The sequence below is a fragment of the Danio aesculapii genome, chromosome 21, assembly GCF_903798145.1.
Source record: "Danio aesculapii chromosome 21, fDanAes4.1, whole genome shotgun sequence".
Classification (NCBI taxonomy): Eukaryota; Metazoa; Chordata; class Actinopteri; order Cypriniformes; family Danionidae; genus Danio; species Danio aesculapii.
This window is the reverse complement of record NC_079455.1, coordinates 19,440,907-19,457,334: the sequence shown is the minus strand read 5'-3', so window position 1 is coordinate 19,457,334 and position 16,428 is coordinate 19,440,907. Positions and strand designations below refer to the sequence as shown.

Genomic DNA, 16,428 nt, shown 5'->3' with positions numbered 1-16,428 from the left:
AGGTGAATAAATTAAATAATCAAACGTTAAAAGATTGTATAGTCTTCATAGTGTTAAAAAATTAACATGCATACATTGTGATACAACTGCAAACTTGCTTAATGCGCACAGTCACAGGCCCTAAAAACACATGCAAATGATAAACTTTGTTTATTATGGTTAAATTTGCAATGTCTCCACAAATGACATGTTCTGAACTGTGGACCCAGGTCAACCTAATCCTTACTCGATATTGCAGCTGTGCACATTGCAATACTGATGCAAAAACAATATATTGTGCAGTTCTAGGACCAATCAATGATCAGCAGTATGTATACGATTTAGTAACAGCACAGCTTGCTTGAAACCACACACAAGATGGCACTAAAAAAAATAAAATAAATAATAATAATAATAATAATAAAAAAGCACCAGGTACCGAACACGGCAGAAAAGCACCCAAAAGTGAGCCATCCTGAACCAAACTGCGCCATGCCATGCAGTGGAAAAGAACCTTAAAATTCACATCATTTTAGAAGATTGAAATCAAGTACTCAATTCATATGAACCGTTAATACAGTATAATATTTATTTGTTCAGCTAAAAAGCTAGTAATAGACCGGAAAAGTGGAAAAGTGACAGCTAGTACACACAAATATTTAGTAGGAGGATTCAGAGCAGAAGCGACCCAATAAGTTTACAAAGAATTATTATAAACCAGATTAGCAAAATTAGATAAAATTATCAGTTAAATCATAGTTAATATGCTGTAACAAATGTGCACTCCAGTATGATCACTAACCTGAGAGGTAAAGATTAACAAAAAAAAAAAAATACTTTTCATTTAAAACTCTAAAACGCTAAACGTATACATAAAGATGCCAAAAAAACTTAATTAAAATCCACTCAGAGGACAATATATTGTTGTTACAGTTAAATGTTATACAGCCACAATAAGCCCATGTTGAAGACAGACCCTAAAACAGAAACAGATCTGAAATGCGGTAGAGGCATTTTGATCATATCATTATATCTACAGTTTTCCCCAAAGACAGGGAGGTAACTTGTAGCAACTGTGTAGTTGACTCGTCTTCAGACAGCAATATGCAATTAATTAAGAAACGCATGCTGTGTCATAGGCTACAGTCATGTGAAATATGTTCTCATTAAAGTATGACAAGCAAAAGAAGTTAGAAGAAATATAGGACTAACATTACGAGTTTCCATAAGTCAAAAATACTCCAAAAATACCAAAGATGTTCGAATGAAAATACGCTGATAAAGAATTTAGCAGACAATGATTTAAACGGAGTAAATGCAACACAAATTTTGATACTATATACGTTTCCCCTGTTCCCATAGGAAAATGCATTTTGACATGAGGGCAGAAAAGGGCAGTTGTCCGCTACAAGTATGCTGCTCTTTTCATCTGACATTTGTCTGACTCAGATATTGATTTAACCAAGTCTCTGAATAAACCCAGAATATATCTTCTGTGCCGGTTCATACTGAACATACAGAGGGCTTTGCACCCTTTCACACAAGTGAAAACATCTGTTCTTCTACACTATAAAAATACTGGGTTCCTCACAATTCCTTCATGCTGTCCCAACATAACCAATTAAGTTAATGTAATTTTTTTTACAAACGAAAGTGGATTGAACATAAAACAATCAAGTTGTCCGCAAAAAAACTTAAGAATTGTGTTGTTTCAACTAATTTTAAAAAAGTAGTTTGTACATGCAACAAATGTCATTGTTTTAGTGCAGGGCTGAGCATTATGATGGCATATATTGTCAATCAATCTATTAAAAAGTCAACCTTATAAAAATGTTTAACGTGTATAAAACAGCATGGCTATGTCATATCTAGTGTACGTGAAATTTCATCAGACACTGCAAGTTTAATAAGAGAAACATAAAAAAACAACCCTCTATAATGCAAGTAAATTAGACACAAATTCAACCAAATTTCACAGCATGGTGACTACATGTCTACTCTTAGCTAACTGCTAATAAATTGTTAAGCTGTGCTCACCAGTAATTGAGCTGGAGTTTTTAGAATATGTTTTGACCAGATATATGACTTAAGTTCAGATATATGAATTCAGATATACAATTTAAGAACTTATAGTTTTAAAAATCAATATATGAGCAATTCCAGCATTATAGATGACATCTGGAGTGAAAACTTAAAACACATGCACTAGGGCTGCTTGATTATGGGAAATTAAGATTAAGATGGCATTAGATGTGTGTGCTCCGCTAGTCTCCGAGGTTAAGCGCGTGCACACACACACAAAGCATGCGGTCTCGTTCGCGCTTTTAAACATGAATGATTTGAATGTTCATTAATGAATGTTGCGCATCCCGTGCAGCAAACGTTACATTACAGTACATGCTTTTAGTAATGTTCACGTGGAACTGAGCTTTGCAGAGCAAACAAATATGTACAACTGGAAAGGGGGCGGTATATGATGCAATAATCGTTTATCTCGATTAATGCTTTTTCATAATCGTTAGAAGCCAAAATCGAAATCGCACAGACCTAACATGCACTGAGAAAGTATATGTTAACATTATATTGAAACATCCGTTTATATTTTCCAAAACTACTAACAACAAAGTTCAGGCATCAGAAAAACAATTGTAAACATTTTATATTTTTAATGAGAAAAATAAACACGCGTTATGGATGTGACCAAAAAAGTAAAGAGTTTACAGTATACAACGTATTTTGTAGAAATTTTGTGAATTAAACTGCAAAACCCAAAAGAAATAATGCTAATCAAAAGGATCAGAGTTGGCTCACTATAGAACAAAAATGATTGATTTTATTTAATTTTACATTTTTGCATTTATGTGGGAAAAGCTTTGTAATGGATATTAAATTTTTTCTGTTATGTACATTATAGATGTGAAATCGCCACTTGTGTTACTTTGGTAAATCAAATATAATGGTTTGAGAACATTGACAGAGCCATTTTTGAGTATTTTACAGTCCTGTAAAAAACAAGGCTACAAAAAAAACCTAGAAAGGGTTTCGCTATTTTAGTGAAAACGTTTTTTTTTTCATGAGAAGGTTGACTTTTGCATAGAACTGCTCATATCTTTTTAGAAAGCTATACTTCTTTTCTGAAGAGAAACCAACAGTGTATATAAAACTATTCACATACACATGCTTGTAGAGGGTTAAAAAAGGGAACAAGCAGATGACAGTGAATTGTGAAGTGTGGCATACTGTGAAAATTAAGTTTCATCAAAGTGTTCACTGTCTTTCATTTACTGCATCCAAATAAAACAAAAAAAATATTAAATAAGATAAAGTACTTTTTAAAAAGTCTTAATTTAGATTCCAAAGACCTCTTTAGCTCCGGTAACATTTCTATTAAACACTGACGGTGATACAAACAACTGTGCTCTAGTTAAATTATTCTACTCAAGCTTATATCGCTGAACCAATGTCAAATACTATAACTGAACTATATAAATCACTGATAGATCTACAAGGGGATTCATCTCTGCATATTTAAATTACAATAAGCAACTTCCTGTCCTTCGTATTGAAGAGAATTTTGCTGGAGAAATATTATTCGTTTTTTTCCTTAGTCCAAAACAGAGAATGTCATGTCAATTCATGTCAACTCAATTTGTTGGAGAGATGTACTCAGCATTTTCGAAAATATCTTCCATATTTCAAGTGATTTTAGTTTCGAGGTACTTTATTTGGGTATGTTGTCAAGGATTCACTAAAAAGAAAAAAAAACAAATATATGTATACTGTCATTCTTGCTTCAAGTAAAAAAAGTCATTCCAAATGCTGGTATAAACCTAATACACTACAAATGCAAGATTTGTGTGATGTTTTGGAAAATATATTCATTGTGGAGAAACTGTGCATAACCAAAAGATATATTTGTTGACTTTTGGTTCAAATGGATCAAGTACATTACTCCCATTCAACCAATTTTTTTGCAATAGAACATTAAGATTTATTTTTACTGTAAATATTGCTTGCACTGCCCCCTTTTTCTGTATATAGTTTTGGTATAAATGATGTAAGATAATAAAAAGAGATATGTTGTTCTGTTACTGTCTTGAAGAAAACTGTGTTTCATCGTTGATCCCTGATTAGGGAATTTACACTGGAAAAGCTGGAAAAGTGACAAATGTCTACTCATGCTGTGAATTTGATCTCTTTGCAATAAAAACAGTATTATAAAGTCCTTATTTCAAACATAAATGTCTTGATAAATGCCTAAATATCAATTTAACAGAATACATGTATACAAATACATAATACACCAACTACATCATGATATAAAACTACACACAATTAAACAAAATTATGGTCAAACCACCCAACCCTACAGCTGCTATTGACTTAAGTGTTTAAGCAAGCAAATCTGACTTTGAAATAGTCTGTTGTTTTCAGGTTGCACAAAGTCATTTATATAGCTTGCAGCAAAAAGTCGTATATAGGAAGAGCCAGTCTGATTGCTGCAATTTAAAGCACCATACAAATAAAACACAATTCAATAGAAGACTGGAAACAGACAACAACATGAAAAATGCAGAACTCAACATCAACTAAAAGCATAAAAATGTCAAGAATTTAAATCGAACTAAAGAATGCATTCATTGGGGCCATAATCTCATGAATGTAATGTAACAAATTTGCACAATTTACCCTCCAGGTCAGTTTGAGTATCCAGATTCAGCCATGTGTGTGGATGTGGAATGATGCAACTTGTTTTTTTTTTCTTGCAAACGTAACATTTCTACACATATTTAGAGTCTACTTTTAAGCTCATAGGCCAGCCTGACACATGACACAAGGTGACCTAGCAGGAAGTGCATATGGAGCGCAGAGGAATTTGTGGCAATGCGGGTCATACCTGAGCCTGTTATCATATGCATGTACCTCCACCAACTTTAATACTCTCCCCGTTAAATTCCAAACAAATACCGACAACACAAGAGAGCGGGGCACCCATTACAAGCTAAAAAAGGCAACAGACACACCCCTGTACTCCAGATAGAAGGAAGGAATCACGTGCAGCTCTCAAACACAAGTGTATATGTTTGCGGACATGACAAACTCAATTTGACTGTAGTCATTTGCTTTAAAGCAGACGGTAAAGGTTGAGCCTCTGCCAAAAGAGCATTAATATTTCTTAATCACTGCCCACTTGGTAGTGGAGCGAGTATGTTTAACAATATATCACTAAACATGAAAAACCAGAAGAAACGTCAACCAGTAGAGATTGCAGTTATGATATGCATTTTCATAAAAGTCTATAATTTGCATTCTTTTTTTGAGGGTGAGAGGTTGAATAATAATATCATAGTAGTAAAAAAACTGTACTACATAAAATTATGTATAAATTAATACACATAGAATTGTAGGGGAGTCTGGAATTGATCTGTTTCACCGGTTGATAACTGAAAATTGAAGAATGGTTGTCACACTCAAAAGTGGACAAATATTATTTTGTTTGAGCAAACTACATGTTTGAAGAAGTTAGTCGTAATTCAATTGTCATTTTGTTATTTATTCAAAAAGTCATTTTAACCAGATGATGTTTTGACATTTTCATTAAACAATTCAATGTCTAAATAATATTAGCAATAAGTTCAATAACAAGTATTTAGAAATAGTTTAATTTTAATCTTTAAATGTTTATCTTTTTAAGCACAATCAGCTGTGTGAAAGGTATTTTGGAATACTTATGGATCTACCTAGGAAAACACTTCTTGAAACATTGTTTGTGAGCATTTATGTTTTGATGTATCTGTTTGTGCTATAACTCATAGTTTCTTTATTCTTATTACAGATTAGGGCTGCACAATATATCGTTTCAGTTCAATATATCGATTTTAAATTTTACCCTTAGAGTTTTTAATAAAAACATTATTATTATTATTATTATTATACAGGGATTGTTTACTTTGTTTCTGAATACTGTTTGACCCCCCAAAAATCATAAATTATTGTTTATTTGTATCTGTTGTATTTAACTCTGCTTGTAATATTTTAATGTAAATGATAATATCACCTAAAATGATATATCGCAGTTAGGCATGGGACAACAACTGGTTTCAAGGTTTACCACAGTTTGGAAAACCTAAAGTATAAGTTCATAGGTCCTAAGGTATAAGTAAGTTGTTGTTCTTTATTTTACGTTTTTCACAACTATTCTTTTTATTTTTTTTAGGGCAACGGTATATTCAGCAGAAAAGCAACCTCTACATCAAAAGCTACTGGTTCAAAATGTTTTAAAATGTTTCTTAAAACAAAATATATTGTGTTAAATGGGGGAAAAGTTGTTGTTTTTTTAACCAGACATTTAATAACTTATTTAGGAGCAGTCATCACAATACCGTGAAACCATGATATTTTTATCGAAGATTATCATATCGTCAGAATCTTATTCCGGCCCATACCTAATCGTAGTAAATGAAATGTATATACACATATATAGATATCGCAATGTCAGTTTTTTCCAATATCATGCAGCCCTAGTACAGATTGTTTGTTTTTACGTAAAATAAATACTGGAAAAGTATTAGTTTTGCCTGATTTTGAAAGTGTCAAGAATATATTCAATTCCATCTGAAATTTTATATGTCAACAGCCCTAATTCAAGCTAAACAAACATTATTATGCATTCAAATTATGTTAATTTTTACAGCGCTTTTTACAATATAGATCATGTCAAAGCAGCTTAACGGTTTCAATGATTATTCCAGAATTCCAGATTAATGTGTTATTTCGAGATAACATCACTCATCTAGTGACATATAAGCTTTTGGTCATATTGTCCACAGCTATAACATGCATGAATTGTTCATCATGCAATTCTTGCGTGGCAAATGTCATGACCTGTCAACTGTCAACAAAGATGAATCCACATAATCTTAACATTAAAGTTGTATCCAGATCACATCTCTGGCAGACTGACAATCACAAAAACTCGGATAAACAGAAAAGTACACGCCTGCTTCAGTAATACGTGACTGCAGTTGAAGAAAACTTAGTGGGGATTGATAATTAAAAATCTACAGGACCCAACAGGTGCATCTGGCTATTTGACGCCAAACCCGCATGACAAGTCGCCCTGAAACCCAGCGCTTCATTATCATAATAGCTAATGACTGCTCTTCTGACAGTAAAATAATAATAACCTCTAAGCTTAAAGCTTGATGTTTTTAACATCTGCGTCTCGTGAAATTGCAGAAACTGTAGTGGACATATAAACACTAGCACTAATACGCTGGTTAATGTGAACAGTGTTACATCACGCTTCTACAGTCAAAAATGGCATAAATATCACGTCGAAGTCGAGCTGTAAGTTTACCAACAGTGCAAAGGCCTGGCGAGGCACCGTCACGCAGATAAGCTTTGCTAAACAGCTAATATTTCCAGCTAATATTTAGTTACACACCAAGATCCACTTAGCTTCTCGGCTAACGCCATTTCTACATCCTTCAAAACGACTGTCACGCAGACACGACGTGTGGCCAGTTACAGTTTAAAGCTCGCAAACTAAAGTGGCAGGTAAAATAATTCGGGACGGCTAACTAGCAGACGATGGCGTTGCCCCCTGATGTTCTGTTTAGGCCCAAATCGCAGCCTTCGTCTCTGAGCCCGTGCTAAGCTAAGCTAGCTCGCCTGAATTTCAGCTATTTAGAAACGCAACTGGCAACGTGGGTCGCATGAAACGCTGCTGAAATGTCTGCTAGGTGCGCCCCGCGCGAGGACATTGCTGTGTGAATGTTGACAAAAGTGGGACGTGATAAGTCGTTCTCTTTAGACGAGGTGATTAATTCCATGGTTTTGGTGGGTTGGGAATGAAGCCTATTAAGGCTAGCTGGGATTAGCATGTGAGCTAGCACACACACACACTCTCACACACTTTCCTACTTGCAGACTCGCTCTCACCTCAGACACCTCATCCTCGTCGCTGCCGGATCCGGGGCCCGAGGAGAGCACCGCGGCGAGTTTGAAATCAAGTCCGTCTGTGGTGGGCCCGCCAGCCTCGCCGAACAAGCGGACTTTCTTGCCACCGACGCCGATACCGAGGCCCCCGAGTCCGGCTCCTGGTGTAGCTCCAACCCCCATCCCTAACGCAGGGGAACGCGGAGTCACCGAGTCAATCTCGTCCTCGAAGCCGTCCGTCAGCATTGCCGTCCCGGCTACTGCATCCTGCATACTTTCTTAAATAATACGTCTATTTGTGAAGGTAATGTTGTCTCTTCACTTTCTTTGGGGTTATGTTGTTATAAAATAATTACGTTTTACTTCAGAAAAATCCTCAAACTCTCCTGAAGCGAGAAGAGAATCTCTTTCCCCCAAGCCATTAACTTTCTAACAACCTACCCTACTTCGTTCCATTTGTGTATTGTCCCGCCCCTGTTCAAAATATGCGAAGGACATTGGGCGCGAGAGTTGAGGACTGGAAGACGATTGGCTGCGGCGGACGCTACTCGAGCGAAAGCACGCAACGTCAAGGTTGGTTGACACGAGGGCTTTAAGATTTAACGCCAGGAAACATTTTTAAGTCAAGACGATTGGACGCGGGCACGCTTGTCACAAATTCCCGCCCTCACGAAACGCCTATTTTCGTCTTTTTCGAGAAAGTAGAGGTTAATTTGTTTTACAATCATATTTAGGAAGTTTTGTCAGTTTCGGTGTCATGTTTACAGTGCTGCGTTGCAAGATGCACCGGGTTAGTCAAGACAGTAACCGTCGAAATATTTAGTGAATGGTACATCTAATGCATTGACAGTAAAAGTCCGAGCGGCTGTCAACTCTTTGCGTCCAATATTAAGCAGCTCTTATTATTTAACATGTTTCAGGACAACTCTGTCAATAACAGTCTGCTCAGAGGAGGGCGCGACCGACCAGGGTGAAGCAATACCCGGATTTCTGTAGATTTCGATTTCGTTATGGGACTTGTAGTTTAATTTCCACACATATGTAACATTATACAAACATTATGGAAGATGTCAATTAAAGTGTGTCTAGTGGCAATACGCACATAGCTTTTGCGAAATCTTATTTTACATAACTTTTTTTCCACATTTCTCTGCGTGAATATATTTGACATCTTATTTTGGTAAAGAAGTTGTAAGCCAATTTTATATAAACAGTAATTTATGACTCCATGGAAATATTGCATGGAAAGCTGTATTTTTACCTTTAAAGGAGAGCTATTCGAGCCCAAAAGAAGCCCTCCTATATTAAGACAAATTCAGTGAGTCAAACAATAAATGTCTTTCTGGCTATGCAAAGTCTAAAAATGTTGTGCAGGGGGACATTCAAGTGTTTTTGGATACAGTGGGGGATCTTGAAGTCAGATGAGTTTAAGGAGCCTAGATAAATCTGAACGATACAGCAAATTACTAGTATTCAATGAGGTATTCAAAAAGGTGATTTATTTATTTTGTATAAAAGTATTTTTTACCTAGCTATACATTTCATCTTTGCTCTGTTAAGAACATTTAAAAAATGCATTTAGGTTAATAAATATTTAAAACATTTCTTACACTTCTAATTTAAGTGGCTAAAATGTAAATAACATTAATGTAGGTCCCACTCACTGTATTTACAATGCAGGTTTATGATGCATTTCTTGTGAACTAGACCAATGAAAAGTGTATATATATATATATATATATATATATATATATATATATATATATATATATTTACATTAAGTATTATTTAGGCCTTAATGCCACTCAGAACATTGTTACAGCTCATTTGACATTTAAACCACTTGCAAGCATCGTAAGAAAAAATATACACTACCGGTCAAAAGTTTGGGGTCATTTTTTTTTAAAGGAAATTGTTTTGTTCATCAAGGCAACATTTATTAAATGTATTTTTTTATATTTATTTCTTATCGTATGAAGTTACAAATTAAATGATTACTCCAGTCATTATTGCTTTTATTACTATTAATAATATATATTAGAGGGATTTCTGAAAGATCACGTGACTCACATGAGTAATTAAGCTGAAAATTCATCTTTAAAATCACTGGAATAAATTATTATTTATTAATTGTGAACTATTTTTGAAGTTATTTTATAATGCAAAAACATTTCACAATTTTACATTTTGTATTATATTTTTGATTAAATAAATGCAGCCTTGGTGAGCAGGAGCTTATTTTAAAACATTTTAAAATAATTACTGACCCCAAACTTTTGACCGGTAGTGTATATACAGTTGAGGTCAGAATTATTAGCCCCCGTTTATTTTTTCCCCAATTTCTGTTTAATGGAGAGATGTTTTCAACACATTTCTAAACATAAGTTTTATTTTATCTTTGCCATGACGACAGCAAATAATATCGGACTAGATATTTTTCAAGACACTTCTATAGAGCTTAGTGACATTTAAAGGCTAAACTAGGTTAATTAGGTTAACTAGGCAGGTTAGGGTAATTAGGCAAGTCATTGTATAATGATGCTTTGTTCTGTAAACTATTGAAAAAAAATATAGTTTAAAGGGGCTAATAATTTTGACTTTCTCCAAAAGAAAAAAAAGATCATCAGACATACTGTGAAAATGTCCTTCTCTGTTAAACATAAATTGGGAAAAAATTTTAAAAGTAAAAGTTCAAATGGGGGCTAATAATTCTGACTTCAACTGCATATATTTTTTTCTCCATTATAAAAAAAGTAGGTTTTAATGAGCAAAAAGCCCTAACATAAATCAAAGAAATCTGAAAATTGCTCTTAAATGCATTGTCAACATTGACCACGAAAGCTTTAATAATAATGAACAAAAGATGGATTGAGCCAGCAGGTCCTCATTGGTTCTGACAGCCTGTATTACAGCAAGCAAGAGTTTGGCCAAGTATTCATGAGGAAAACTGGAAAGAATAGTCTCTAAAACTGCAAACATTTCTGCTTGTGAAACCTCTTTTATTTTTCTCTCCATTCAAGATATACATTGTTTCAAAACACATTCATCCCACAGCTCTCGTCCAATAAAATGACATGGCATTTGCTGTCGTTCACGAAATGAAAAAATGATTCAGCACTCACAAAGAGCAATTTCAAACAGATTAAATATTTAAGTGCAGAGAGTAACTAAATGAATTTTCCAATTGTGTTATGTATTCATCATTTTTTTAAAACATCTCCAGAGTTTGTCTGTGGGAACCCTGCAACATTAAAACTAACATGTACATAATAGTCTTCAGAACTCATTACAAAACACATATAAATATGAATCTCTGCACTAACAGCCAATGTTGCGTGTCACATAAAATCCCACACTTTACATTTGATGTAATTCTTATCCTTTACAAAAGAACTTAAAGCAAATCTAATAACACATGGTTGATTTTTTTTGTGTTTCTTGTTAAAATGATATTTTAATGTAAAATAACAAAATATATACAGCCTAAACATAACCATCAATTAAAAATAACTACACAATGTTACAAAATTCACTCAGTTGACCACATGCATGAATCCATCAAGTTTTCATGATCAACACACAATAATTTATTCATATTTAAATGCTAAAGGCTGTTCAGAAACTCCTTCACCTGAAATAAAAAAACAACAATTTACTTTCAATATCAAACCTTATCCAAATATGGTGATTCGAAAATACTTGACTGTAAGGGTCCACACAAACAAACCCATATATACATACCTTATCGATTACACCTTCCTGTTTAATTCTGTCATTTTTAAAATCCTCATTAACATCCAGGATCAGGATGGGAAGGTCTTTTAGATACTCAAAATCCAACCTGCATGAGACAAGATATGAAGTTAGAGCTACAATCAAATAGAAATTATTATTATATATTTGTATTTATTGATAGTGATGTCTATCTGTACATGTTTAATGAAGTGTATTAAGTGTATGTGTTGTCCTTGATAGCTGGCTTCATCTCTTTATATGTGTTGGAAGAAATTCAAACAGCTCAAATGCAGGTTTTAGCACATAATAATAAGCCAATCACTAACTTTGTGGTTTGGTTGTACAGCCAACACTCGTGCTTATAATGCAGTTTCTCCAAATAGTCCAGTGGAATCCCCTGCTCTTCTTCTCGTCCTCTAAACTGAAGCCGCTGCATACACCTCTGCGGATCATGCATTTAATCAGTCAATCATCCTAACATTTATTCTATCATTTCCATGTTACTACAGGTGAACCGCGCACCGCATAATGAGCTGCAAGATACCTCAGGATCAGCACGAAGATAGATCATGGCATCCAGTTCAATCTGCGACTCAAACTGAGTGAGAAGCCACGAGTGCCAGTCTTGGTAAATGGCCCATTCGGTCTCATTCAAATCCCCAGACTCAAAGAGGTTGGAGGCAAAAACGTATCTGTAGATTTATAAATATCAAGATTTCAGTTAAATGTTGTTGTTTTTTTGGTACAGTAACTGTTTCTCATGACTCTGTTTAAACGTACCGGTCACTGTAGACGGAGCGCTCAAAGAACTGAACTGGCTTCTCTGCCTGCTGAAGTTTGGCAGATGGAGGCTGAAGCTGCGAACGGACTCGACTCAGACAGGCGTAGGTCTGGAAAGTGTAGGACCAGCGACTGGGCTTGTCGTATAACATCTGCAGCAGGTTGCCTCCGCTCTTCTGGGATGTGCTGAGCTCCTATAGAGTTTCAAGAGGTTTTATTATGTAAAAATCACTGAAAATAATATTTGAGACGAGACTAAGAGGGTGTTTACACTACACTATTAAAACAGAAAGCTCCTTGTGGGAAAATGATTAGCATTCCTGTCAGATTTTTTCAACACATTTTAAACAATGGTTTCAGTAACTATTTAATAACAAATTTTTTTGTCTTTGGCACAATGGCAGTAGATTATATTTTACTAGTTACTTTGCAAGATGTTTTATTCCGCTTAAAGTGCTGTTCAAAAGCATAACTAGGCTATTATGTTAACTACGCAAATTAGGTAAAATAGGCAACTTATTGGATAACAGTGGTTTCTTCTGTAGCCAAAAAATAATGCCTTAGAGGGCTGATGATATTGTTTTTATTGTATATTGTTTTTTTATAGTGAAATTAAAAGAATAGGCTATATGCATACCTTTAAAAATCAGCGATTTTAACTGCCTGTTAGACATACAATATAAAGTTGCTCTCAGACCGGTGAAGAAGCACTTCGTTAAATCCCATACCCCCCGCCATGTCTTTAAAATCTGACAGCTTATTTTACCCCAGTATTTTCAATGGAGTTTCTGCGTTAGCCTGATGCTACTGACGGCGCTAGTGGTTACAGCGGTCTTTCATCTCGTTTTACACTTGAACAACTAAATGAATGTTTAAGTCTATTGAATTGAGTGTATTTTAATTACATTACAACATTGATTCTGTAAAAACAACTTGAAAATAGTCACACATTAATCTTTCACCGGAAGTTTATCGTTGGCTTTAAAACTCTAGCTGTGCATAGAGCCCATTAAGACTTTCTCCAGAAGAAAAAATATTATAGGAAATACTGTGAAAATGTCTGTTAAACATCACTTAAAGAAATCTTTTAAAAATAATACAAATTTCACTGGAGGGGTAATAATTTTGCCTTTAACTGTACATGACTGTGGTGTTTTAGGGATCTAAAACTGAGTTTTTATAGTGTAATACTTTCTAAAGATTATACTATTAAAATTTCAAGAAAACAACAGACTATTTTATACTATAAACATCCACATTATTAGATGCACAGACTATTGTGCATTTCTGATATGCACATACGCAGTGCGTAATCAGTCTGTGTATGCTTCTTTACAAAGTGTCATTTCCAACTAATGGCCTGGCATGCATGATACAGCAATTTCAGTCATGGATGTTCAGTGTTGTAATTTATACACAAAAGCTTTCAAACCACAAAGGAAAAACGTTTCTGTCTTCAGCACAATGCTGTTGTTTTTTTTAGTTTATTTTTTTATGAAATCTCAGACCTACTGTACCTCATACTCATTCTCTGTGGTCTGTACATTGCACCATTTCCCAATGGGCTCTGGTATGACCTCCCATTCCTCTGATGCCCGCTCTAACAACCGCACAAAAGTTGACTTTCCTGCCGCTGTTGAACAGATATAAATATTTTAAAATGCGTAACAAAAATGTACAACATGCATGTACAAAATGTACATTTTATCACACACACTAAAACATATCCCTAGATGGTTATATACTTCATTTATTGCCTGAAGCATCCTTAAATAAAACTTTGTGTACGTTTGACTGTATTAAAATCGTGCAGTTGTTGTGCAAGTCTATTGTCATATTAGCTTTACTGGGTATTACATGGAAGATACAATTTAAACATTTATCATGAATTCAACACACTAAAACCAAACTTTTTATACATTTCGAACTGATTAAAGACACAAAGTTAAGGTAAAATATTATGATATTAGATGTTAATTATTTGTTAAATTTTATACTGGTGGTTATCATGGCTCTGTAACATCATAGCACAATTATGTAAGCTATTACTGAATATAAGGACATTTACTAAGTAATTATACTAGGTACCAAATATTTTAAAACAGTTATGCTAATACAAATAATAGAAATCGATGGTGCTGTGTTTTGTTTCCTCAAAAACAGGGTTAGCATTTGGCGCCAACTGCACTACTGTATAACACTACTGTATAACAGTACATGATGTTAATAAACTAAATCAAACCACACGCATAGCATATATTAAGTTCTTCTATGTACATTACTTTACTGATAGAAAACAAAACAATACAACTTACCAATGTTTCCCTCTATCGAGACCTTCATTGCCCTTTTTTCAAAACTCAGGTCTGCGTCGAAGCTTGAACAAAGTCTCTTAGGAGGAGTTGCCATTATTGTATCAAGAATATAAATAAATAATAAAGAAGTACTTGAAGTGTTTTGTAATATATATATATATTTAATCTTTTCAAGGAACAAATGTTATCGTGCGCGCCTAAACACCTTCAAGAACCGCTTGAAATTCGCGGTAAAGACAAGTCTTCACATGGCCATGGGAGGAGCTCTGCTACATGCATTCTGTGATTGGTCAAGCCCGCAAAAGCCTCCGTTTCATTGGTTGACGTTTACAGCGCGCTGAGGTCTGCTAAGCTGAACCGCCTGCTGACTGAAATACTTCTGTCGTTTTAACTAGTAAACATAATGCGAGACCATTAATAAGACAACATTTCAGACCTTTAAATTATGTAAATATCCCAAGGTTCAAGTGGTAAGTGATCGCAGATGTGGAGAGAAAGATCCACATAGTTTATGCTGAAATTAATTTGTTAATTATTATTTACAATACATTGTTCAGTTACACGTTGCTCAACTTAAAAAAGAGAAATTGTGTACATATTTTTGTTGATGGTAAATCGAAGACGTTGTAAACGTCTACATATAGACCTTTTCTATAGAACGCATAATTACCCGTTACGCTAAAGTCAATTATGATAATGATCTATTATAGATTAGTGGCTAAAGCAAGTCTCCACGGACGGTAAATGTTGCATATTTATACACATAAGAAACAGAGCAGTCAACATTTGTTGAACAAGCATGTAAATATTCGTTGACTTAAATTATTTTAAATATAACGTCAGTCAATTTGCAAATCAATACTGTTATATGACCGATAGAGGGCAGCAGTGGACTGCGTAACACGAACGTCAATCTAAAGCATTTCCCGCCTCAACATAATATGTAAACATGTAACGTTAACGTACAAATCGAAACACCACGTTACTTGGTATCACTTTTTAGACAATTATGTGTGAGTTCATATCGTTATCATCGTTACTTGCTTGGGAGTTACGTTAATTACAAGCAAATAGTTAAATAATTTGCGATAAACAGTCTATGTTGCTGTAATTTAAGGTGAGGTAAGTTTCTATGTACAAAAAAATCTGTAAACAAATTCCCATAAAGAAATTTTCAATAGATGAATATAATGTGTTGAATGGCATTGTGATATTGACATAGAATATCACAGAGACAATGTTTCATCAACAGCACGGCAGAATATTCTTTTACAGATGTGTTCGAGCACGGTAGCAGTGTGACGAGGTGGCCGAGTGGTTAAGGCGATGGACTGCTAATCCATTGTGCTCTGCACGCGTGGGTTCGAATCCCATCCTCGTCGAACATTATTATTGCTATTTTTTAAGGTGTTTATCTGATATTACTTTGAGAAGATGAATTTAGCGCTGATAATAGTAAATACTGTTCAGTAATGTACCTTATATTACGAATAGTGTATTACTGTTCATTATCAAAAAATAAAGTTATTTTTAATTCAATAGACAATTAAGTTAATTAATTAATAATAAATTTTTCTGCATTAGTAATATTGTTGTTTTTTTCATGAAGCGTTTGCCAGTCAATAAATGACAGTGATATTGGTAACTCCTAAAACGACATCAACAATTATAATGCAGA

The 16,428-nt window shown here is 34.5% G+C and overlaps 2 protein-coding genes and 1 non-coding gene across 6 annotated transcripts in view; 1 reads left to right on the top strand and 2 right to left on the bottom strand.

The window, feature by feature from the left end:
- Positions 1-8,362, bottom strand: part of ankhd1 (ankyrin repeat and KH domain containing 1) — a 72,755-nt gene extending 64,393 nt beyond the window's left edge. For all 4 annotated transcript variants that reach the window (XM_056446464.1, XM_056446465.1, XM_056446466.1 and 1 more), the window contains exon 1: positions 7,924-8,362. In XM_056446464.1, the coding sequence (XP_056302439.1) occupies positions 7,924-8,193 (270 nt within the window). In that variant the 5' untranslated portion in view covers positions 8,194-8,362. The remainder of the gene's footprint in view (positions 1-7,923) is intronic.
- Positions 8,363-10,898: 2,536 nt separating this feature from the next.
- On the bottom strand, positions 10,899-14,872 carry zgc:110540 (deoxynucleoside kinase). Its single transcript, XM_056446241.1, has 7 exons — positions 14,751-14,872; positions 13,953-14,068; positions 12,436-12,629; positions 12,200-12,347; positions 11,982-12,097; positions 11,662-11,761; positions 10,899-11,551 (listed from the first exon to the last, which is right to left on the bottom strand). The coding sequence occupies exons 1-7, from the start codon at positions 14,842-14,844 to the stop codon at positions 11,525-11,527; spliced, it is 795 nt and encodes a 264-aa protein (XP_056302216.1). The 5' UTR covers positions 14,845-14,872; the 3' UTR covers positions 10,899-11,524.
- A 1,178-nt stretch (positions 14,873-16,050) lies between these two features.
- trnas-gcu (transfer RNA serine (anticodon GCU)) lies at positions 16,051-16,132 on the top strand. Its single transcript has one exon. It is a non-coding gene; the product is annotated as a tRNA-Ser (tRNA).
- Positions 16,133-16,428: the final 296 nt, after the last annotated feature.